We start from the raw sequence: 26,184 nt of genomic DNA on the forward strand, positions 1-26,184 counted from the left end.
TTTACAGACGTGTTAATTATCAAGTCCCTTTGTATCTTAAAAATCTCTTAGTTGATCCTTTTCTCAGACTGCAGGGTAACTTGTGGTTTCGAATGTTTCTAAAAGCAGAATAAGAGGCAGAGCCTCAGTCATCAGGTCCTTCTTTTGTGTAAACTGGATGTGACCATTTGAAGAAACAACCAGCCGTCTTAGCTTGTTGGGAACATTTTAAAGAGAATAACATTTCTGTTCTTTTCTTGGAGAACTTTGAGCAAACTGTAAAAAAAGCTGAAAAATATAATTTTTGAGGGGTTTCTTAACATTTGGGCTAGGACTTAGTAAGGCATCAAGCTGTGGTCTAATCATGTTTTACAGCCAATGGCTCACAGCTGTAACAGTAATCTAAACATCTGCTAACACAAGAATTCAAATGGACATGATTATTTCTCTTTAGTGTGTTCAAACATCTGTGAGTCAGTCATGATTACACTCACAGTGATTCTGGTTGCTTGGAGGGAAAAATTTGAAAGTTAGCAGTAAAAAGAGACCAAAAGTCAAGCATTAACTCTAACCTGCTTTCACCTGAAGGTGATATGGGACAGTTTTAAGAATGGAAAGGGGTTAAAAAAGAGTATTTTTCTCCCTACTGTCCCTACGGGCTGTTTGGAAGGGAATTGTTTCGCAACATGAAATATGCTGTGATGACTTTTTGTTACAGAATAATGCAATATGCATACATCTGAATCTTATTTATCATTATTAATACTCACAACTCATGACTTAGACTTGTGGTAAAAGATAAAACACTGAGTTTTGTAACACTGATAATATGACAATACTTATTTCTAAATACATATTGATTAAAAGAAAAAAAAACCTGAGCAAAAAATAAAATAAAAAAAAAGTCTGAACCATATGGTGTCCCTCAGGGAACCTTTTGGGGGGTTTCTTGTGTTTGTAACAGCAACATTTCTTAGCTTTAGAAGTTCTTGTTTTTCTTGAAGATAGCGTACAGTTAATACACTGAATCTGTGTTTTAGTTTTAGTTCTCACCCTCAGGATCTCCCTGCAGACATAAGCGATCCATTCTTCCTTCAGAGAATTCCCCTTTGTGTTTTTGATCAGATCTGTCACCGAACCAGCCCCACAGAACTCCATCACCAGCTGCAAAGACACACAAAAAATGTAAATGTATTTACATCATGAGGTTGTTTTAGCCACTTCTAAACGTCCACTCTGTTTCATGGTGGAAGTGTGGAATTCCTGATGGGCCTCATCTTGGATCTAATCTGTTGTAATCTGTCACTTTTTGTCTTTGTGGATCATTTAAAACACGGATCTGGACGGTTTGATGACTTTTTGTTACCCCACACGCGTACCCATAACTGGTCGTCCACCCCTGGAGGGTTTTTCTTGATGAAAGCTCCATAGTAGGTTGCAATGTTCCTGTGGTGGCTGTACTTCTTCAACATGTTGATCTCAGCTTTAATCTCCTCCTCCTCATCCTGAAACACACAAACAGAGAGATGAAGATGCAGCCCGCAGCTTTCTCTAGTTGCAATGAGGCAGATTTTCAAAGCATGTGTGTGTTACTTACTCCTGTGACGTCCATGACCTTGATGGCAGCGAGCTGGCCTGTTTTGACATGGCGACCCTGAAAAACAGAGATGGGGAGAAGATGATGACGTGGAACAGATCCATCGGTTAACCAGTCTCTGTTAATGTTAAACAAAACAAATCAAACATTTGTGATGCTGAGGAATCCCTTTTGACCTCCATAAATAAGATTATTATAGAGAAATTTCTGATAAAAGAGGGACGTCTGTCATGATCTTTGTTTTTGTTTTTATGGTCTTGTCATATTTAGTTCTGGTTTGCTTTCTGATTCATGTCATTAGAGCACATTTAGTTCTCTCGTGTATATACATACATACATACATACATATATATATATATATATATATATATATATATGTATGTATAATCAGCTAAACAGTTTTGCCAATATGTTTGGCTTTTTTAGAAATTAAGTTTTAAAGGTTCTGTTTATAAAATCTGAATTCCCTTTTTTTTTGTATGAAGAAAACATCCCCGAATACCTCCTGTAAAAGCAAAAACACACAACTTCATGCAGCTCCTCCGCTTATCAGCAGCTAACACCATGAACACGAGCTGATGTTCAACAAGGATCTGGATATTTGGTAGGATTGATCTCAGAAACAAAACAAAGCAAAACCTGAAAATGTCCCAAACAAACTCCGTATTCTAGCTGATATATTCTGTATTTTTGTGCTATAAAGCTAAACTTTGAGTCAGAACATGTTTCTAATATTTAATGCATTTTATGTATTTAGATGAGGAAGTGGGAAATAATCCAATAATCCAGAAAAAGAACATTTCTTTATGATTACGTCTTAGAACGTTTTTATTGCAACACATTAACCAAGGCATTATCTGTAAAACAACAAATTAAACTTTAACTGTCTTGGTCAGGATGACATTCTTCTCCATGGCAACCCCGTCCTCCAATTTCTCTGACCTCAAAATTCACACTTTTTCTCCGAAGAAGCATTCGACTGTTTGACAGAAAGCTGTGACTTTGTTGTATTTTAAGTCAGTTTTGTGTCCAAAAGCAAAGAAAAAGTATGAAATTCATGTCTGTGGGCAAAACTAAATACAGCCCTTTAAATCTTTGTTTTGCCTTGAGACTGGGTTGTGGAAGTGACACTGAAATGTCTCCTAATTAACATACAACTCACACACTGATCATTGCGTCTTAACATCATTACTGATAATTGTTTTAGAAAGAAACAGACAGTTATATATATATATATATATATATATATATATATATATGGACGGACGGACGGACGGACGGACAGATAAATAGATAGATAGATAGATAGATAGATAGATAGATAGATAGATAGATAGATAGATAGATAGATAGATAGATAGATAGATAGATAGATAGACAGATGACAAAATGTAAAGACAACAAAGTAACAGAAATAATTTGCATATATGTACAATTTATTACCTTTTATGTCAGGATTTTTTTAATTTCTTGAGGGAGCCATGTCAAGGGATTAATGAAGTTAAGTCTAAGAATTATTGTAGTTCAAAAGGCCTCCACCAGGGGGAGCATCAAATTTTACACAACAGGGTTGTGATGCAATAGGTCTCAGAAGCTGTATGTGTCAAATATGATGGTTAAGGGGTTAACAACTAAAATCTAAAATGTTTTTCAAGTCAAGATAGAGAACTAGAGAGAAAAACAAAAAAGTAAGAAGGTATTTATCAATATTTGAGAAACTGTTTACGTTAATGTTTGATCCCATCTAATGTTCACATTCATTTAAGAGACTGTATCTTAGTGACACAAACATGCTGTTTTTCCCATATAAACACGTTTGTCGTGGCCTGAAAGGAGATAATCAGCCAAATCTCATACACGGAATATTAACTACACTTTACAATATATATTAAATTTACTTTTGAATTTTAACTTTTATGTTTTTTCAGTTTTTTTACCCAAGATTTAATTGTGTTTTATTCTCTTTCTACTACTTCTTAGTTTGATTTCTCTTGATTTTCTTTCTCCCTTTGTAATAACCGGCTTTCAGAGCTCTGACTCATCGCCTACATCTCCTGTTTTCCCAGTTGGAAAAACAGCTGAACCAAACAGAGCTTTGCAGGCAGGATTAGGAGTGTAGACATGATCTTCTTGCCCCAGAAAATGCAGCAACCAAAATGGAGTCAATCATGGATGACAGTGACTCAGCCGAGCGGGTTGTTTAAAATCTGTTAACAGGACATCCCACTCACCACACATGACTTTAAATATATTGTTCGCCTTCCCAACAGAAATCCATTAAAGCTCAGACTCACACTGCAGAATAGTTTTGTCTGAAAATGCATTGTGTGTCATCTTTGGAGATTATGGGTTCAGAAATGTTGCTGTGGCATGGCCAACACACATGACAGAATATGAAAGTGTCCCTGACCAATCACAGCTTGCTGTCCTTCATGATTTACTTCCTAAAACAAAAGATGCTTCCTTGCTTAGGAAAATTCTTCCTTGTGTTAGAAAATCCCGATAGAACAGTCCTGAAATGGGCAAAATCATCAATCGAGACTCAAGATTCAAGATCTTTATTTTCATTATGCAAGCATAACGAAATGTTAAAGAACTTTAGCGAAACAAACTTTGCTGCATTCAAACGTGCCGGGATGTTAGCTGGGCTTGTTCATGAGACTTTCCTGACTACGGTGCATTAATCAATTTGAATTTGTATTTCGTGTTTATTCTTGTTGCCTTTGTTCCAAAGTTTGAACACAGCAGAGGAACTTTACATGATTTACACCGAGCCTGAAGCTGAACCAAAATTCACAGCAGCTGTTAAAGCGAGAAAGTGGAAATTCATTCACCTCACTGCTCAACCCCACACACCATTTCCTCTTGGTAACTTAGCAACAAGCCTGGCAGCGAGGGCAGCAAATTGGGGGGTGAGGGGTGGGTGGGGGGTGTACTAGAGGAGTCAAAGTGATGGCAGTGTGTGTTTATGTGCATGAGTGTGCATTAGGGGGCCATGATATTTCACACACTGGGTCACTTGCACATGTGAGCTGCTCAGATTCACACACACACACACACACGCACGTGTCTCAGTTGCTGAGCATTGCATCAGACACTGAGCGAATGTGACAAGTCGACATCACCTCCAAGTACAGAAAGTCTCTTTTTCTGTTCTTCACATCTCTCGGTTTGTGTTTGTGTCTCTCATCTTTTGTTTCCTGTTTCTATTCCACTTCCCTTCAGTCCTGCAACTGTTTGATGATTTAGCCCTTTGCAGTAGGAATGTAACAAAGAATATCACAGCTTCAAAGTTTTGGAACATAATTACCATAAATCTGCCATTCATATAAAGTTAAAGGTCCCAATGCAGTTACCCCCTCATCCACTAGGGGCTCCAAAACAGAGCAAATCCCCATAGACTCCCATGTTAAAAAGACCAATTTCACAGCAGAAATGAACATGTTTAAAGCCTGGTACAAAATTCCATTTTAGGATTAATAGGTCAAGTTTACCTTCATGACAACTGTGAGGGTGATTTTTTTTCAAACTCATCTGTTTGGATGTTATTTAATCTTGAAATTTGGTATAATTGGGGCGTGTCCTTTTGATTGACAGGTATCCGATATCCGCAGGGAGAGTGCAGTACAGCTGCGGTTTTTAGCCGGCTAACCGCGCACCTTAGCTGTAGCCCGCCTACCTCCGTTAGCTGGTTAGCTACCGTTAACTCCGACTTAGCTCGGTTAGCTCTTAGCTACAGGCAGCTTGGAGTTTGATTGGTGTCAATCATCCACCCCCACCTTCACAGTCCCCTCTCAGCTCCAACCCTTTTCCCATTTTTGGATTTTCCAGGAATGACGACACGCGTGATGCTGCCAAGATGGAGACGGTGGGAACCGCCCAATGAGCTTCAATTCAGCTCTTCAGAAACCTATGGGTGACCTACGGGTACATGGCTCCACCCATCCTTTATATACAGTCTATGGTATTACCCCCAAATTCAGCCTTGGTCCTTAATTTCAGTCATTCCAAAGGTGGCTCTAGTAAGCTCTATACAATAAAGGTTCTATGTCTGAACCACAGGCCTGTCCACGCCCCTCTCTAGGAGAAGATCCGGCTTTCGCTGACGTCTGCTTTGTGATTTTAGAGGGCAGGCTCAGTTAGTCAGGGGACGGTTCAATGGCAGTATCACTACCTGGGGGAGTGGTTATTTCCCTTCGTGAGGTCACAACGCGAAAGATCTCAGACTTACGTTTGAGCACACATTTGCTAAAAAGTGGAGCAAGCAAGTGAGAGAGGAGACAAAATTTTCTCATAAATAACTGTGTTCAATTACTTGTGATATTGTCTCATATCATTGATCCTAAATCAAATCACAATCGGATCGGGACTGAACTTGAGACATCGACAAACATCAAATAATCCATTAAATTGATATATTGTATCGTAATCAAACTGGTGATTTACACCACTAATGGTGACATTCCTTAACAGAACACAAAGGTACTTTTTTCACTGAATGCAAAGAACTGCTCTTTCAAAGGAAAAGAAAGAAAATGTACCATTTTTTGATGTACAGAGTTGCAGCATTTGCACCTTACTGAAGTCTGAAATAAAATCCTAATTATGTTTAATAAAAATATTCAATGTTGACCTAAATCAACGACAAAGATGGAAAATTCCCATGAACACTGAAACTTCTTGTTTCTGGTTAGCGCAGTAGCCTGGCATTCTAGCCAAGCATTCTCCTTTCTCTTGCTGCAAATTCCAAAGAAATGCCACGTCCATTTGAGTTTTAAATCATTTAAATGGTAAATAAATAAAGACATTCCCTTTGAGAGGTGTTAATGTCCTGCTGACTGCACGACATGAAAGAGATATTTCAAGCTAGTGAACTTCTAGGTGAATGTTTTTATTCAAGCGAGATGCATCCAGTGTCCAGTTCTTTTATGCACATCCGTGCTTGGCTGCTGCTTCACAAAACATGAAAGTGAGGTTTTAAAAACTCAGGCTTAACACATATATAGCTCTGAATAAGCAGCCATCACTAAGAAGGTTCAGGCTGTGTTAAAGAGGTGGTTGCTCCAAATATTGACTCTATTCAAGACTTACATGCTATATTTTCATTTTCATTTGCACATTTTCCATAAAGAATCCACTTATTTTCTATCTGTGCAGAATATTTTACAATCCAGATTTAAACTGGCTTCTAGGACCATGCTGCTGTGACTGCAGGACTATTGGCAGTGATCCACCACAATAAAGCAATAAAAGGCGAGGAAGACAGAACAGGGCAGATGATAGGAAACAATTCCATCGAGAGGCTCTTTGTTTTGCCACCCCACCAATACTGACAGCCACCGAGCCAATAACCCAAAGGTGACACAGAACCTTCGGTGTGTTTGCGTGAGTAAGTGAGAGATTACAGCTGAAGTGAGATAGCATGACGAAGCTGCATTGACACAGCACCTGAAACTACACATATGCACGAAGGGAGCGATAAAGATAGACCCTGAATGTGAAGAGAGGGAGGTGGCAGCTGAGGAGGAGGAGGATCTGGAGATAGAAAAGGGTAGAATATCCTATTGAGGCAGCTTGAGGCATAAAAACACACCTCAGGTCCTGCGTTCAGACATGCCTCACATTCCTAACCTTGACACAAGCTTCAACACACGAAGGCGGAGAAAAATCCAGACAGATGCAAACAAAAGCTGAGTTTCCATCCATGAACACCAGTGTAACACACTGACTGGAAACAGCAAGTTTGTGCAACTAGGGCGAGCTTTTGTCTGCATATAAATGCAAACCATCAAATCTGGCATTTCAGAAGTTCAACTAAAAAAAGAAACACTGCAGTTGCAGAGATATATTATATTTCTTAGTCTAAAGCCTGTTTCATCTTAATGCCTCGCATTGGTGTATTAAAAAGTTGGAACTGCACATTCTTCTTCATATCAGCTGGAACATTAGATTACTACTGCAGAACATTTCTAAAAATGGTGTATGGATTCTGCTGTACACAAATGCTTAATACCACGAAGTGGCCCCCCAAGATTTCCATGAACCACAATGTTCTTTCTTTTCCACGTGAAATATTTAGCAAGTGTGTGCTTGTGTGAAAGCAAACTGGAGGCTGCTGAAACAATGAGCTTTATTTTATGATCAGTTCTCAACATTTCTGTGTCAGACAAAATCTCATGTATCACCCACAGACCTGAAAACATCCCAGTTTTTACCTTTCCACCCTAATGTGACAAATCATTGCATTCTTTTTTTTCCTATTTGTAGCCTTGGGTCTCAGGTTAAAGCAGTTTCCAGCATGAATCAGAGTTTCTGCAGAACTCTGCTGTTTCATGGCAGAACTTGAGAACCTTGAATGTCCAGTAACTTTTGTTAAAATGTGCTCCGTGATCAGGTAAGTCAGAAATGGTACTGTATGTTCTCTTGTGTCTCTGTTTAGGAGGAGAATGATTCCAGCTTTATATTACAACCTCGGGTTTAGTTGTTTTTTGTGTCTATCATGTCTCAGTATCTAGAGATCTGTTAGTTTAATTCTGGGAGTAATGACAGAATTCCAAGGAACTGTTGACAAAACACACTTTTTCCAGGAAATGAACCATTATTCCTTCTCCACACTTAATCTTCCCGGCAGCATTCTGAGCTAAATACTAAACTATTTCTGTTTTTTCATAAATATAATCAAATCAATATATAGCAGAATTTCTGTGCTTAACCTGTGAAAGCTTGAAATAAGTTAGTTTGTAGAAGGTGTCTGAAGCCAGACGAGTTTTAACTTCTCATGACACTCGTGCATTTTGCAGATAGCAGTGAGACACGACTCAAATAATAACAGCACACATTTTCGTCAGTTTCTCTGAGAAGACATTAATTATGTTTGAGACTGTTCACACAAAGCGGGAACTTTTTCAGGCCTGCTGTTGTGTGAACTGAGCATGACAGGAAGGTACAAAAAAGAAATTAATGAAACCTCCACATCTTCACCTTCAAATCAGGGTGCACAGCAGCGTTCAACAGATAACACACAATCATTCCATTTATGCCCAACAGCGATTTCCAGAGTTCCCACACCTCAAAGCCAACCAAACACACACATAAACAGACCAATGAGGGTAATTTTACTTCCCTCAGCACCATAAAAGGTGTTCCAAATAAACATAGGCTGAAGATCAGGTGACTCTTCATGGTTGACACATCATTTTTCCATCTGGACAAAAGCACAAAAAAAAAAAAAAAAAAATACAACTGCAAATATTGCAGTTAAAAATAAAAGGGCAGGAAAACTATTAATTATTTATTCTCTGCAGATGTGTTAAAAAAATATATATATTAAAAAGCAGCTATAAAGTAATTAATTGGCCTTATCTTGACTTGAGAAATTCTTTAAAATGTGTAAGCAAATGTGAGCAACCAAGCTATGAAAAAAATGTAAAGCACCTCCAACTGCATCTTAAGTGCAACATGGCAAAGTTTATGGTGACAAATGTAGGAAATGAACACATTTAAACAGCACTCAATTTATGAGTTTTTGGACTTAGAAGTAGAAGAAAAGACAGATACGTTATTGATCCCTTACATTAAAATCGTTGCGTTGCAGCAGCTACATTTAACGCCACAATGAATGTTAAAAAACTAAAGAATGAAAAGAAAAAAAACAAATATAAATGCAAAAGAACATGTTACAGTGTAATACTGTACAAGAATTATCAGTGCACTGCTTGTGCCAAGTGATAACGATTAAAGAACAAAAGCTTTGGCTTCTGCAAAGCCTGTGAACAAACAGCCTTCATGTAAACTGGAGAATTTCATTGCTCTAAAAACTCTTACAATTAAAAGACTGAAGTATTTCCCTCAGCTGAAGAGACCTTTCTAATTTTGTGCAACAACCTTAAGTAAATGATAAAACTTGAGGTGCTCTGTTCACTTGACACCCTGTTCTTTGGTTTCTTTGTGAAGTTGTTTTTATGTGTAACACTTGTTCACCAGTTGGGTTACATGACGTTTTTACAAGTGGATGTAAAGTGGCCCAAAATACAAAAACCACATTCCTCTGAAAGTGGTCGGGTACAAGGACTGGACTGAAAGTGGGTGAAAAAGCAGCCGATGTTCAAAGAAACACAATGAAAGACCTTCAGAAAGCTGGAGAACTATTAACAAGACCTCTTTAAAAGTGTACAAGAATGTTTGGCCACTTGGAAGAAAAATGTAAAGAAATAATGGACGGTTTAAAGTGTTTGCATAGCGGTACGGTAAAAGATAAACAAAGAAGAAAATGGACTTTCTCTAATTGTGCTGCCATTCATTTTAACATTTAACATGCTAAACGAGGCCTGTAGAGTCTGAGATGTAGCTCTTTGGTCTTTGTGCAGCTCCTCTGAGCATTAATGACCTGACCTCGGGCTGCTGGGAGGATGTCTTTCCTCCTTGGCATTGTGTTAACACCCGAATGCTGCAAACATGCAAACTACCAAGATTTCTGCTTTTGTTGTGGTTTTCAGACCAATGATGATCAGTTTCTAGAGTGAATTTTCACTTGAACTCTTGATCCCGGTTGTCCCATTGTGTTAGTGTTTGTACACTTCTTGCTATGTGATGTTTTTTCAATAAACATGTTATACGTCTATGTAACCAGAAGAATGTCAACTTTTTATTAAACATGTTATACGTCTATGTAACCAGAAGAATGTCAACTTTTCATTAAACATGTTATACGTCTATGTAACCAGAAGAATGTCAACTTTTTATTAAACATGTTATACGTCTATGTAACCAGAAGAATGTCAACTTTTTATTAAACATGTTATACGTCTATGTAACCAGAAGAATGTCAACTTTTCATTAAACATGTTATACGTCTATGTAACCAGAAGAATGTCAACTTTTCATTAAACATGTTATACGTCTATGTAACCAGAAGAATGTCAACTTTTTATTAAACATGTTATACGTCTATGTAACCAGAAGAATGTCAACTTTTCATTAAACATGTTATACGTCTATGTAACCAGAAGAATGTCAACTTTTCAATAAACATGTTATACGTCTATGTAACCAGAAGAATGTCAACTTTTCATTAAACATGTTATACGTCCATGTAACCAGAAGAATGTCAACTTTTTATTAAACATGTTATACGTCCATGTAACCAGAAGAATGTCAACTTTTTATTAAACATGTTATACGTCCATGTAACCAGAAGAATGTCAACTTTTTATTAAACATGTTATACGTCTATGTAACCAGAAGAATGTCAACTTTTTATTAAACATGTTATACGTCCATGTAACCAGAAGAATGTCAACTTTTCATTAAACATGTTATATGTCCATGTAACCAGAAGAATGTCAACTTTTTATTAAACATGTTATACGTCCATGTAACCAGAAGAATGTCAACTTTTTATTAAACATGTTATACGTCCATGTAACCAGAAGAATGTCAACTTTTCATTAAACATGTTATACGTCTATGTAACCAGAAGAATGTCAACTTTTTATTAAACATGTTATACGTCTATGTAACCAGAAGAATGTCAACTTTTCATTAAACATGTTATACGTCTATGTAACCAGAAGAATGTCAACTTTTTATTAAACATGTTATACGTCTATGTAACCAGAAGAATGTCAACTTTTCATTAAACATGTTATACGTCTATGTAACCAGAAGAATGTCAACTTTTTATTAAACATGTTATACGTCTATGTAACCTGAAGAATGTCAACTTTTCATTAAACATGTTATACGTCTATGTAACCAGAAGAATGTCAACTTTTTATTAAACATGTTATACGTCTATGTAACCAGAAGAATGTCAACTTTTTATTAAACATGTTATACGTCTATGTAACCAGAAGAATGTCAACTTTTCATTAAACATGTTATACGTCTATGTAACCAGAAGAATGTCAACTTTTCAATAAACATGTTATACGTCTATGTAACCAGAAGAATGTCAACTTTTTATTAAACATGTTATACGTCTATGTAACCAGAAGAATGTCAACTTTTCATTAAACATGTTATACGTCTATGTAACCAGAAGAATGTCAACTTTTTATTAAACATGTTATACGTCTATGTAACCAGAAGAATGTCAACTTTTCATTAAACATGTTATACGTCTATGTAACCAGAAGAATGTCAACTTTTTATTAAACATGTTATACGTCTATGTAACCAGAAGAATGTCAACTTTTTATTAAACATGTTATACGTCCATGTAACCAGAAGAATGTCAACTTTTCATTAAACATGTTATACGTCCATGTAACCAGAAGAATGTCAACTTTTTATTAAACATGTTATACGTCCATGTAACCAGAAGAATGTCAACTTTTTATTAAACATGTTATACGTCCATGTAACCAGAAGAATGTCAACTTTTTATTAAACATGTTATACGTCTATGTAACCAGAAGAATGTCAACTTTTTATTAAACATGTTATACGTCCATGTAACCAGAAGAATGTCAACTTTTTATTAAACATGTTATACGTCCATGTAACCAGAAGAATGTCAACTTTTTATTAAACATGTTATACGTCCATGTAACCAGAAGAATGTCAACTTTTCATTAAACATGTTATACGTCTATGTAACCAGAAGAATGTCAACTTTTCATTAAACATGTTATACGTCTATGTAACCAGAAGAAAGTCAACTTTTCATTAAACATGTTATACGTCTATGTAACCAGAAGAAAGTCAACTTTTCATTAAACATGTTATACGTCTATGTAACCAGAAGAATGTCAACTTTTTATTAAACATGTTATACGTCTATGTAACCAGAAGAATGTCAACTTTTTATTAAACATGTTATACGTCTATGTAACCAGAAGAAAGTCAACTTTTTATTAAACATGTTATACGTCTCAATAAAAAAGCTCAATAAAAACAATTTTAGGAAAACAGGAGACAATTCAAACCACAAGCATTTAACAGACAAATGTAAAAATAATAAACAACAGCTAACAGGGCTTGAAGCAGTTAGGGATGCACCACTACCACGTTTTTTCAGAGTACAAGTACTTACATTTGAGTACATGTTGATACCAAGTACTGATATGAGTACTAATAAATCAATAATCACTGGGAAGGAGTATGGACCAGAATGTCAGATGCAACAAATGAGTGGTTATTTGTGTGATTTATCAAATGGATCATCCTGCAGCATCTTCTAAATGTAAAGATTGAAATCTTCATAAATGAGAATAAAGTGGTTTTTGGTGGATTTGATCCACAGCTGTGACTAGACACCTTTATGCCCAAAAATCAGCTTTTCTTGCTGAGATAATGTCAGAATTGAAGTGAAATAGCACCTGTAATAACTTGGGTGTTTATGAATCAATGAATTAAAAAATTACAAGTTAATTGCACAGATTAATCTCTTTGTATTAATGCATAAATATTTACAGTCCTAGTTTTTTCACATTGATGTCGGGTTCTGTAGTATCGCAACTCTTTTATGAATACTGACTACACACACATAGTATCGGACCGATACCCGATACTGGTATCGGTATCGGTGCATCCGTGGAGGCGGTAAAGATGCACTTTTTCATACACTGCTTCTGCACTTTGGTTTAGGTTTTGTTTAGTTAATAATTAAATAATATAAATATGTTTTGTGTTGTTGCTCGTGTAAGGTTTATTTACCTCAATGAGTCAATGAAAATATAATTATTATTAATTCTTTTATTCTGCTGTTTTAATTTAATAACAGAAGAAATGTCAGTAGAATAAAGACAGGTGAAGTTTTTAATTTAATTTTAATTTATTTTAATTTAATTAATATCCAAACAGCAGCAAACAACAAGGATTTTACCGGATGGATTCAGTGACACAACTTAGTGCCACTAAATGTTTAATCAGCAAAAGAGCATTAAAAATGGGATTGGGAAACTTTTTTTGTTTCTTGTTTTTTTTTACTTCAAATCAAGTAGGATGAGATTTTCCAGTTATTGACATATTTCATGTCTGGTCTTTATTTCTAATACTGCAAAAGACAAGATGACAGATGCATCGCTGAAGTATGGGTGTATTTAAGGTCCTGTCTACTACGATGTCATTTCTCTTACATACTGACACCATAACTTTTAAAAGAAATAAGAACGTGAAAGGTAACATAATAGATGGATTACTTCATTTATGTTAACAGATTATTTGCCATGTATACCAAATACTTTGTATAAGATTTTATACTTTCCTCTAAAAATGCGCATTTGTTCCCCTTAGTCTTGTTTTCTTCTTAAATATCAGTATCAAGGTGCCATCAGGGACCAGACAGCAGTTAATTAGTGCTTTATACACTCAATGGGGTCACCCTGTAAACAGCAGGTTGTAGCTGAAATTGCCACTGATGTTCTTAGGAAGTAAAATCACAAAAACCCCACATTCAGCCGTGGTAAACCAAAGTCTGTGACATCAGAACCTCTGACAGGCACCTCCTGCAGTTATTCATTGACATCAGACATGCTTTCATTGATCACTGATTTTGTTTTCTGAGCTAAATCAAATACTTCTATTCACATCACATGAGACATGAGCCATGAATGAGGGAAGAGCAGCATTTATTAAGTATGCTTCATAGTCCTCATCAACATCCAGGTAAAAATACTGGAGTCACTGTTTTATTATATTCCTTAAGTACTCACTTTAATGTGTATGCAAAGGATTTAGCTCTTCATCCTTTCACTGTCACCATCATAATGTTTAAAATCAAGCTAGGTCATGACTCATTACTGGCTTAAAGCCTTTCTGAGAATCCTCTTTAACCTGCTAATACAAGGGAAACCACCAGTTTGAGCAGATGAAAGGAGATATTCAGCCTCTCTGCACGTCAATCAATAAAACAGATTGAATAAGGTCCACTTTGTAAAGGCAGATCCACTGCTTAATCAAATCGAGTAAAAACTTCTAGTTCCCATCCTTGTGTCCGAGCTTTTAAATGTGAGGTAAAAGGAAACAAAGAGGATAAAAAAGGTCACAAAACCTGCAGAGCAGCTTCTACAGTAGCAGCTTAACGCCTGCGATAAAATGGAGTATTTTTCATGCTTTAATGCTCTTTGCAAGCTGTCTTCTAGCATCATTCAGATATTCCTTCCTCATTGCTTGCACACTGACTGTGACTGTAAAAGATTGTTAAAACTGGAAACAAAGAGGGGGCGGCGTCAGCAGCCTCGGAGGTGGAAAAACCATTTCAAAGCTGCAAGAAAACATTGGCAGGGAGGATGAATGAAGATTCTACTTTAGTTCAATAAAATGTCACAAAGCTGTGCAGAAAGTATGCATGCTGCCACACATGACCTCTTCTGAGATGTTTTAACCCCAGAATTTCAGAGAATATTATACTTAAATTCATCACCTCCACAGATTTGTTATAATTTCCTAGAAAGCAGCAGTCATGTTGTAAAGCTTCCAGGGGAGAAATGATGTAACTCGGTGTTAATTACAAAGGCAATGGGGAAGCTTCATACTAATTAATCCTCATTCATTTCTTGCAAAGTCTTGTGAAAGCTCAGCTGGCTAAGATGTTTTGGATTTATTCAAATGGGGCTTTGTGAAGTACTCATGAGAAGTCAGGACCTTACCTGCAGTGGACAACTGAGAGCTTTCAGTTTGGAGAATTAGGCAGGAAAACTGGCAAAAAGCTAAGCTAACATACTCAGAAGAAGGCTGCAGCAGAGCGAATTTTTCTCCAAATGTGAATTCTGCAGTCGTCATTTGTTTATTTTTGTTATAATTTTAGATAATATTACAAGCTGCACACATGCTGCTGCTTATCTGCTTACTGCTGGGAAGTGCTATTGTTAAGATTTAAAAGATGAGAAATGCAGTTTTCCAGGCTTTTGGCTCATTAGTTTTGCATTTGCCATTTGGAAATTTGAGAAACAGCCAATCAGTGAAATAAAATGGATATTTAACAAAGATGCAGTTCAGTTTAGAGAATAGTGACACTGCTCTGTGACAGGTTTCTGTCCACATAGTGCCATCACTTTGTTTCAGTTTTACCCAACGTGCACGTTCACACCAGGAAAGTCCAGGGGGCTCGATTCGAATGCATGGGGAATTGAGAAATTTTGCACCTTCATTTGGTTTGGTTTGGTTTCACACTGCACTTTACTGAAGTGGACCAAACTACCTGAATAAAAATATAAAAATATGCAGTTACAATAACTGCTTGCTAGAGGTGGTTTTCCCAGAACGACCACTGACCAAGAAGGAAGCAAAAGGAACAAAAGAAGCTGAGAAAACAGCTCACAGTAAACAAAGAAGCAGCAATTAATTTATTCAGTCGCCGGGTTTCTGTTTTTGTGTAATAACCTAATTCAGTTATTACAAGAATTTGTCCAGTATGAGCAGCAGGAGAGGCAGCAAGACAAATTACGCTATGAAACATCTTAAGTCTCTTCATCTCTGTGGTTCCATTTTCTTTTACACTGCAAGCAAACTGCACAGGAGTTCACTTCCAAGTAGACCAGATTTAGCTCATTTTGGGCCGCACCAGTGTGGGAATGTACGTTCACACTGCTCCAAATGAACCGTACTTTCCATGGAAGCAGTCCAGGGTTCATTTAAATGGGATTAAACTGCACCAATGAGTAGAGAACTATCTTTTTCAAAATGCTAAAACTTTTTTTTGCTTGGCAAGTCCAAATGCTTCAAATTGAAATCTTTCAAAAGCTGGTGGAGAGTTTTGGCGTATAAGCATAACAGGAATGGTGACATGTTAAGGACTGTCTGAGGACGATAATGCACACACTTTCAACAGGGAAAATAGATGGTGTCAAGGAAACCATCTGGAAAAACCATGTCTGAATTGAGGAAAGGCCTGAAGTATCACCCCACAACCTTTAACGGACAAAGCGGTATAAATAATGGAAGGATGGCCTCAAGTATCACCTTTCCTGCTCTTACACTGCAGCCCTGATCCTCCCACCGAGGCGGTTTCACAACAGTTCACACATTAGCCTTTGTGACCAAAACAGTTCCAGTCAGACAGGTAAACAACTCACAGGTAACAATGACTTGAATGACCCACACAATGCTCAGCTGAGTCAGTGACACATGTGACCTAATGACCCTTAACAAGTGTAAACTCCACCGCCCGTCAGAAATGAAGAGGCCTTTCGGATGACAGTTAAACATTTTCAAGAACCAATGAAAAGGAGTCTGTTTTCCTTTAGTCGAGCTTTTACACTTGTTAAATACTTTACGAGAAGCAAGAACTCTGTTGACGCTTTGAGGCCACAAGAACAATAAAACAGCTTTGTGTGTTTATGTGCAATGAACTGACGGTGATTTCATAGTAAACGAGAAACAGGGAGGGGATGTGCACGTATCCGTGTCTTTATTTACCACATTTTTTTTTCATTTTTATACTTTCCCCATCACCTCAATCAGCTGTTAATTAAAGCTATCCGTTCAACTGATAACTTTCCTCTTCATACTTTTCCGCGTTAGCAACGCTCACCTGAAATGTCCACACAATCACAAACCAGAAAATTCTGCTGGCTGATGCGTCAAGAACAAGCCGCAAGATGTTCCCAACCATGTCTGCGGCCTCAAGAACAAGAAAGAAGGTCTTGCTTCTCGCTGAGTATGTAACAGCCTTCAGGATACTACTTCACACAACCCCAGTTAATAAACTAAAATATCTCTTTAATGACCTGCTAACAATAAGATTCCACAAGATTCAAGATTCAATAATTTATTGTCGTTGTCAGTAACAACGAAATGACATTAAAACCATCAATCTATGGCATACCACATGTATGTGTGGATGCTTACACGTTTAAATGCTTAAAGAGGTCATATTGAGGTGTCAGTCTGCCACCCCTCCATTACCTGTAACAGACTAAGGAGCACACAGTTTATTATAAACAGTGTGTGTCCTCTGCGATGGACTGGTGACCAACCCAGGGCTAGTGACACACTCCAGCTTCCCTGCAACCCTGATTTGGATTAAGCGATATAGAGGGGATGAATGGATGAATGAATGATAGTGTGTGTCCTGTGTACTTGTCTACAAGTGAAGGTTGTGTTCATTTTGTCCTATCAATTATCTTTGCAAAGCATTTGTCACCTTGTTGAAACAGCAGATCAATACAGAGCATCCAGTAAACAGAGCAGGAGCCATGAAGCTTTGTGTGCATCAGCAAACGTGTGAATGTGTCAGTTGCTTTTAAGGTGAGACAGCTCACATACCTAACCCCACACACACACAAACACACACACACACACACACTGTTGTGAAGTAGCCTCTGTGAAGAAACTGTAGAAGTAACTAACAGGAGTAACTGTAGTTTTAGATTAGATGTGTTTTGTGGAAGCTCACATACAGCCAGAGATAAAGAGAACTCGCACTCGCTGAATCTCATGTTCCACACTGAAACACAGAAGTTCCTCCTTTAAATGAAAACTAAATGAAACTGTTGTCCTTCCTTGATGGATTTTTGTCATATTAAATTCTTTAAAATTGTATGTCCTTTTCCCTGAAAACACTAAAAAATCATAACTTTTTGCAGCGTTTTTACCCTTTTTTTTTAGCATTTTGTTTAGCATCCCCCAACCCCATGACTTCATTTTTTAAAACGATAAAATAAAATTGTCTTACCTTGTAGACCTGCCCATATGTGCCATTTCCAACCAGTTCAACCAGTTCAAAGATGCCAGCCGGGTCCTGGAAGAGACACAGGTATATGTGAATGAGGAGGGGTGGGGAAAAGGCAGCCTAGCATTGCTTTAATGGAATATAGGAAGGATGGAGGAAGTTTTACATGAAATTTCACCACACACACACATACACACACACACACACACACACACATACACATACACACTTTCACACAATGGCCACAGTTACATGGTCTTTTTTTATTCAGAATTAATTATTCAGAATTAAATAATTCATAATTAAAGTATTCTCCTTCATGTTTACATGGAAATAATAATTACAAATAGAGATTTGCATTTAATCACTTTTGTTCAATTTTGCTTAAGATCAGGGGGTTGGGAAGGGTTCTGATTGGACAGGGGGTGGACGTGACGTATTCACTTCTACCAGAAGTAAATAAACTCCAGTTTCTGCTTCCTTTCTTTTTGTTTACAACATGGAAGACCACATAATAAGAACCATCATTGCGTTGATTTTGACTAGAGTTTAGTAGCAGCAGCTGGACACCAGCATACCACTTCACGTCAGCTGAGGACGAGACGGGAGATAGAGTACCGTACCGTCATGGCGGCAGGACAAGGGAACGAGCACGCGCAGAACGACCGGAAAAAATTTCAAGTGGAATGGCCATTTTCATTTGAAATTAGGTGCTTACAAAATCATTTTAAAGACAATTAAATTTTTTTCTTAATTAAAGGGGAATTAAAACTCGTGGCCATTCAAACATTCAAACACTGAGCGAGTGTTGCATACAGGTACCTGCGGTTTTACCCTGTAACAGCCTTCCTGTATCACCACAGTTTTTATTCCATTTATAGGTAACCTTTTAAACCTGTTCTCACTACCACTTCATCATTTACAGACTCTTGGTCAACTCTCTTTATGTCATATGTGGTAAATGATAAATACATGGTAGTCTGACAGACCTCATCCATTCCTGAGCATCTGACCTAGGACACCATAACACCAGGATAACATTTTGACTCATCATGAAAGTAAGGAAAATAAATGAAAGGACAGGTTTGCTGCAGAAGAGATGCGTGCAGACTAATGTGGCACATGTCAAAGGTTCTATTCAAACGCAGTGTTTTTCTAAAAGAAACAAAGGTTGTGACTGGTTTAAAATGTATAATAGATTTTTTTCCATAATCGGAGACCCATCAGTTCCACTGATAATACAAGTGCACCTGTTAAATATACTGAACCCAGTAATTGTCCCTAGTATCACACGAGCAACTGAAAGCATTTTATGTATTTTGTGAAAAATGCTTTAAATAAACAATAGTCCCACACTGGGCATGAACCCCAGTCTCTTGGCTGAGAGTCAAACATCCCCCAAATCTATAAACCCAAACTTATATTCTATTAACTACCATGTGTGATGGATAATTATGTTAATGAGGTAATATACCCATTAGTACAAGTGACACCAAGGCCCTCAGACTGAGACCTTGTACAAACAAACATGTAATTCTTGATAAGAGTTGTTGATGCATTTACACCTACTGTCCTCATTTATGGTCTGTATTTATATAGCACTTTTCTGTACCTGGAATAATACCCAAAGCACTTTCTATCATATTCTCCCATTCACACACACACACACACACACACACACACACACACTGATGGCGGAAGCTGCCATGCAAGGCGCTTAACCACAACCCATCAAAGAAGCAATTTGGTTTGGTGTCTTGCTCAGGGACACCTCGACATGAGCTCGACAGGCCGAGGATCGAACCCACAGTCTACAAGATGACCATTCTACCCACTGATCCATGCTGCCCTATTTAAAAACATTTTGTAAAACACCTTCCAGATTTTCACTCACTACTTATTATATGCACTGGAAAACTGGAGGGATTTTGGCTTATCAGATTGTAGGCCACCATGTCCTTGGTTTAATTAAAATATGCAGCAATCTACTCTTTTTATCCATAGCTATGATAAGCTTAGACAAGCTAGTACTGGTGCTAACCTTGCTAACAGGACTTTTTAGTTATTTGCACATAAATATATAGCTAGGAAACACTGTATTAAGGAAGAAAAGCATCAAATTGTGTTATGGAGTACACAGTTACTTAAAACTATGGCTGGGTGATTAATTTTCTGCTTATGATGATTTATTTTTCTGAAAATCTGTATTTTTTTTTTCCTTTATATGCATCACAAATGCTCTATTTGGGCTTCCATAGTTAGCTGAGAACTTAGCCTTCACCTCTGCAACAGAACAGTGTTTCTCTGAAAGTACTAACAGATATACAATGAACTGCAGTGACATAGCTGCTCTCTTGAGATGCAGAAGACAGCTTCACCCCATAAACTCTCATAAAGAGACTACCAACATCAGAGCAATTATTTCCGCTGTCGATCCCATATGATAAGGATCCAGATGGAAAGAGCTCACAGGTGCATTTGTGTTGCACATTTTTTATACTGCAGAAAAGTTATGACGTTACTTTTTGCTGTCATTCATCAATATAAATAAATAAATTAACAAAAACACACTTGGCATGCAAAAGCTTCAAGTTTAATATTGTTTTAAATAAGTTTAAAATGGTTTTAAGAAAGAAAAGGAAAAGAAATCTATTAAAAATGGGAATAGGATTTGGTTTGAAGCCCTTCACAAAACAATCCAACAAAACAGAATCCAGCATAGTTGAACAACTTTAGGAACAAAGTCTGTGGCGTGTGAATTTTCATATGTTCAGGACATTGCTGTTGCATTTGACTGAGTTGCTTCACCATGAAACTGTTACGAAATGAAATCATTTGCATGCACACTGTGTTCACGTAGGTGGAGATAGTATTTGTAGATAGTGCCGTGTAGATGGATTTTTCTTGTGAACAGAGAAGGAAAAACCCAGATGATGTGTCAAGACTGCGAGAACTCTGAGGGCTAACTAGGGCTACGAGAGGGAGAGAAAAAGAAAGATGTCATTCTTTTCTTGCAGCCCTGGGAGAGAGAGAAATTCTCTCTTTTCTTGTGGAGTACAAGTATAAGCCTTAAATGAGACTGGCAAAAATTATTTGCTCACTTTCTGTGCACCTTACCAAGATTACAGTGACGGTGCTAGCTAGTTGGATTCATTTAGCTATTAGCATAACAACAAAAACAAACATTTATCTTCAGATCTGAAAAGCCTTGACACACATGCTTTAAACTGTTCAATTCAGACTTTAATACAGTTAATGACCACTGAAAATGGCAGAGGAAACCAGAGTGGATAAAATAAAAGGTCAGCAGGTAAATTCACTCACATATGCACAAAAACACACAGGAGTTAATCTCCTCCAGGCTGATTAACAAATAGTAAACCTCCCAAAACACAGATGTCGATCTTAAAGCATACCTGTGTGTGTTTGGTATTAGTGTGTGTGTATTTGTGTGTGTGTGCATGCGTTAGCATACAGTGGGCCACAGGAGAGCATTGGGACTATTACAGTGCAGCCTTCTGAAAGGGATTAGCTTAAAAAACAGCGTTCCTTTTCACTCAAGGTCAAAATGAAGCACATCTAATCCTCAAGGACCAAGCTAAATGTGCACACGAGCACATGCACGCACATATACACGCTTCACCTGTTAGTTCTTACTGTCTGTCACACCGCAAGTAAAAAAAAAAAAAAAAAACAGAAGAAGCAAGGAGACAAGGGGAAGGCAAATTAGGGGACCTAAATTTAACAGCGGTCTCTCTGCGATTTTCGAGCTACTCGGTGGGGATTATGATTTAAATGGTAAATGGTAAATGGTAAATGGTAAATGGTAAATGGTAAATGATTTCCCACTGACAAGTCTGTATGAGTTGTAGTGAGTCCAGTTTTGATTAAACAGTTTAGACAATCAAATTCCTCACTTATCTCAGTAAACATAACAAGAACTCTTGTGAAGCCTCAGGTTTCTCGATGTCTCATCTTACCCATATTCATAACCTTTAACACTGCTATACTGAATACACGATCGGCTGATCTGCATTTCCTGCCCTTTGCTCATGTATTTTCTGCTCTTAATGAAAAATCACAAGTAAAACTGTCATGAAAGTTTGCTTTTATTCATGTTGAGAGTTTTTCCATCTCACTCACTGGCTCACAGGTAACATTAGCTAATCAGAGGAAGATTATAATGAAATCCACAACAAAGGTAAAAAGAAATAAAGGGTTCAGCTTTAAGCTTCTGTACATAATGTTTTTGAATGCATAAAGCAAACAAGATCAAGGCTCATTTTGGATGTGAAAGAGTTAATACCCAAAAAAGCTACTTCATATAGAAAAGTTACTCCAGGTCTCTGTTAACTCTCACTTTTGGGTAAAAATGTCGAACACATTAAATGTTTAAACTGAAACTGCTGATTCACCAGATGAAACAAGATGAGTTACTTTTGGAAGAATGAGCTACTGTACAAACAGATGGATTAGTGAATGAGCCATCTGTACACAGACTCAAGAGTTTTATAAAGTAAGTCCTTTAACCTTACCTGCCACTTATCAGTGAGACATAAAATAACCAAAAACAAATGACTAAAAATGCATGATAAAATGCAAAATGGCGACACAAGTTGACCACAAATGGACAGAATACTATTTGAAAAGATTCACAATGACCAAAAAGAGACCATAAAATGAGCACAGAGACAACAAGAGGAGATACAAACAACAAAATTTTAAAAATTATGTAAAACAACCACATAGAGGCCCCATTACTCCTGGAACAAGGCATAAGAAACTGTCCAGAAAAGACACACAATGAGTAAAAAAACATCCAAAAAAAAGCTAATTAACAACAACCACATAAATGTGACACCAACAACCATCAAGAGAAACAACTTCACAAAGATACGACACAAAAGGTCAGAAAGAAACACAAAATGATCACAAAGACCCAACGAAACGCTAAACAATAACCAAGAAAGACAAATAGACCACAAAGAACAAGAACAAGTCTTGAATGGTTCAACTGGACCACAAAAAGACACGTAATGGCTGTAAAGGGATGAAAACAACCAAAGCGACAAAAGAATTACCACCAAGAGTCACAATATGACTAAATTTAAGATGCAACACAACCAGCGGGAGAAAAAATGATCACAGTCAGACAAAATAACAGACATAAACAAACACAAAATGGCTATGTAGTGACAGCCATACACCTACAAGATTCAAGACACAAGCACAGACTCGCAACCACAACGAGGATGAAAACAATCACAAGGAACCAAGAAATCACCACAAAGAAACATAAAACAGATATACAGAGATTAAAAACAACCACAAGAACTAAAAGCAGCTATGAAAAGATAAAAAGAATGATTACAAAAATACACAACTGATGACACTATGTGTACTGTGCAAGCTTTAACATGCTTATACTGAGCCTTTTCATTCATCTGCTATGCTGCGCTTCGTAGTCATGACACCACATCCAACATGCCAGCTGTGAGACAGCCACAGTAATAAGTAAAGACCCGGTTTGGTTTAAAAGTGGATTCTCCTTTAAAACACTCTTCATCCTCCTGAATGAATCACCAAGGATGTGACATAACAAAGGTTATGTCCTTATGTGACACAAACAGCTATTAATTCCCCTCCCGATAGCAGCTACCACAGAACTTTTTCCTCACACTCTGACATATTTCACCATCCAGTCTGTCAGTGTGGAGGATGAAGACACCAGCTGCGATCTGACATACAACGAGAAGAGGAGGAGGAAGTGGAGGCGAGGACGGGTCAAACTACAGCACTGTGCAAATCTTGCACCACCCTTCATTTTTTGCTTCCAATGAGCCAGACTTTCTTGTAATCTTTAAAGCAGTCTCCATCATTAGTTCTCCGGTTTTCTGAAGGTCTTATATGGGCTGCTTTTTACTCAGGTTCACTCTTGTCCTTGTACCAGACCATTTCCAGAGGAATATGTTTTTTGTCCATTTAGCCACTTAACACTGACTTACTTATGACTCTTTCAAGCATAAAAACAAGCTCTTAACTCGGGGAAAGAACCGTGCTGTGTCAGCAAATGACAGAAAACTAAGCAAATAATCTATAATGTATTTTGGGCTATTATGAACGCCGTAGTGAAACCACCTGTTGCTTTGTCCTCTATTGTTGGTGTTCAGCTGCGAGTCAGGCGGCCATGGAAGTTACGTGCTGCGTTAATAAACACTTACAGTTCAGTCGTGGTTAGGTTATCATTGTTATATCCCATGATGTGAAATGGTGAAAGACATAACAAAAGTGGTGGTAAAGACGTCTGGACTGATGCAAGCCGCTCACAGCGGAGTGTTTCATAACACATCCAGCTGACCAGGTGTTAGATGGAGCTGGTGTGAGTTGAGGTTAATCCCGTGGCACACCATTTTTGACATGGGGGGGGGCATAACTGAGCGGCTTGATACCGCGAGTAGGAGGAACTTTATTAGGGCATTTTGTGAAGAGGCGCTATACAAAAAGGGATCTGCAAAATGGCATTTAACCTACTGCGCAATCTTCTACAGCCCGTGAAGCCAGACAGCACAAATTAAAAGGTAACTGTGGACACACTAACCAACCATTTTTCACTCAAGCCGCTAGTGATTGCATAAAAAAGACTGTTGGTGAAAGGATGAGGACTGCAATAATTGTGGAAAAAATACCATGTGGAGTATACATCCAGGAACAAAAGGAGCAAGGACAAAAGTTTACAGACTAAACACAAGAAAGATGCCGTAAAGCACAGAAAGAATAAACAAGTTCAAACACTCAGAAGGATTTTGGGTCAGACCCAAATTAGAGGGAGCATTCTGTAAAAACTACAGATAGATACAGAATGATTGAGCAAAACTTGTTGTTTTGGTGCCAAAAAAGGACCGTGGTGTCCGGACGTGTGGAGGCTCAGGTAACACTAAATCCTGCGTTAGCAGCATAGCAATATCCCCTTCCTTTAATTACTTACTGGACCGGGTGGGGGGCGAAAGTTTAGTAAAACTGATCTAAACCAGGCTTACATACAGATGAACATGGAGGAGCAGTCACATAAATTACTCACCATTAACTCTGACACGGGACTGTTCAGATACCACAGACTGCCCTCTGGCATCACATCAGCTCCGGCACTGTTCCAACGAGCTGAGGTGAGTCTGGGTCTGAGGCCCCAAGCAAAATTTCACAGGGGCCCCTCCAGCCAGTGTTCATGACCCTTTTATTATGATATTATATACTAAGAACAATGACATTAACATGTTAATATTAACTTTAAATGTGTGGCTGCATTAAATTCTTCATTTGCAACTTGTAATTGTTTTTTGACAGCTTAACTATTCTACTGACTTCTACTTCATTATTTACTATTTTCATTTAAATGAACAAGGGCTTTATGATTTATTCTAGTTTCGGTACAGAAGATTAAACTACGTGCTAAAACCTGCATTATGACTCTTTAGGATTACATTTACAGCTAATACAGCACATACGTTGTTCCAGAAGCAGAAAGCCTGGAAAACAAAACATTAACACAACTTTGCAGTAGTATCAGATTTCTGGCCCATGAATTCTGTGATTTAATATTCTTAGCTTTACATTTAATATGAACTAGACAGCTTTAATTTGATTTTATCCAAATTATCTGTTGCTAAATTTCAGCCTTGCGACACCAAGCAGTCGTCAGGAGGACAGACTGAACTAAATTAGCTTCTGGATTATTATTACCACTGTCTTGGTCACTTTTTACCTCCTTTTGGTTTTTATATCTTTCTTTTGTCAGTGCCAGATGGAAAACTTTTCATTTTTATAAACCTGCTCTCGCCTGTTTGTTTACAGTTTGTTTTGCAGCAAGGCCAAGAGGTTGGGGTGAGTAGAGAGTACCATGGTCATTGCAAACACAACCACAAAAGTATTTTAGCAAACCACCCTCTCATCCCCACGAAGCAGGGATTAGCCTCCATGAAACCAGCCCTGTCTGAAG

The 26,184-nt window shown here is 37.6% G+C and overlaps 1 protein-coding gene across 6 annotated transcripts in view; it reads right to left on the reverse strand.

Moving 5' to 3' along the window:
- Positions 1–26,184, reverse strand: part of tnikb (TRAF2 and NCK interacting kinase b) — a 77,860-nt gene that overhangs the window by 47,797 nt on the left and 3,879 nt on the right. For all 6 annotated transcript variants that reach the window (XM_041967781.1, XM_041967783.1, XM_041967782.1 and 3 more), the window contains exons 2-5: positions 18,195–18,260; positions 1,577–1,633; positions 1,359–1,484; positions 1,033–1,143 (exon numbers count right to left, since the gene is read on the reverse strand). In XM_041967781.1, the coding sequence (XP_041823715.1) occupies positions 1,033–1,143; positions 1,359–1,484; positions 1,577–1,633; positions 18,195–18,260 (360 nt within the window). The remainder of the gene's footprint in view (positions 1–1,032; positions 1,144–1,358; positions 1,485–1,576; positions 1,634–18,194; positions 18,261–26,184) is intronic.

Source organism: Melanotaenia boesemani, chromosome 18 (genome assembly GCF_017639745.1).
Source record: "Melanotaenia boesemani isolate fMelBoe1 chromosome 18, fMelBoe1.pri, whole genome shotgun sequence".
Classification (NCBI taxonomy): domain Eukaryota; kingdom Metazoa; phylum Chordata; class Actinopteri; order Atheriniformes; family Melanotaeniidae; genus Melanotaenia; species Melanotaenia boesemani.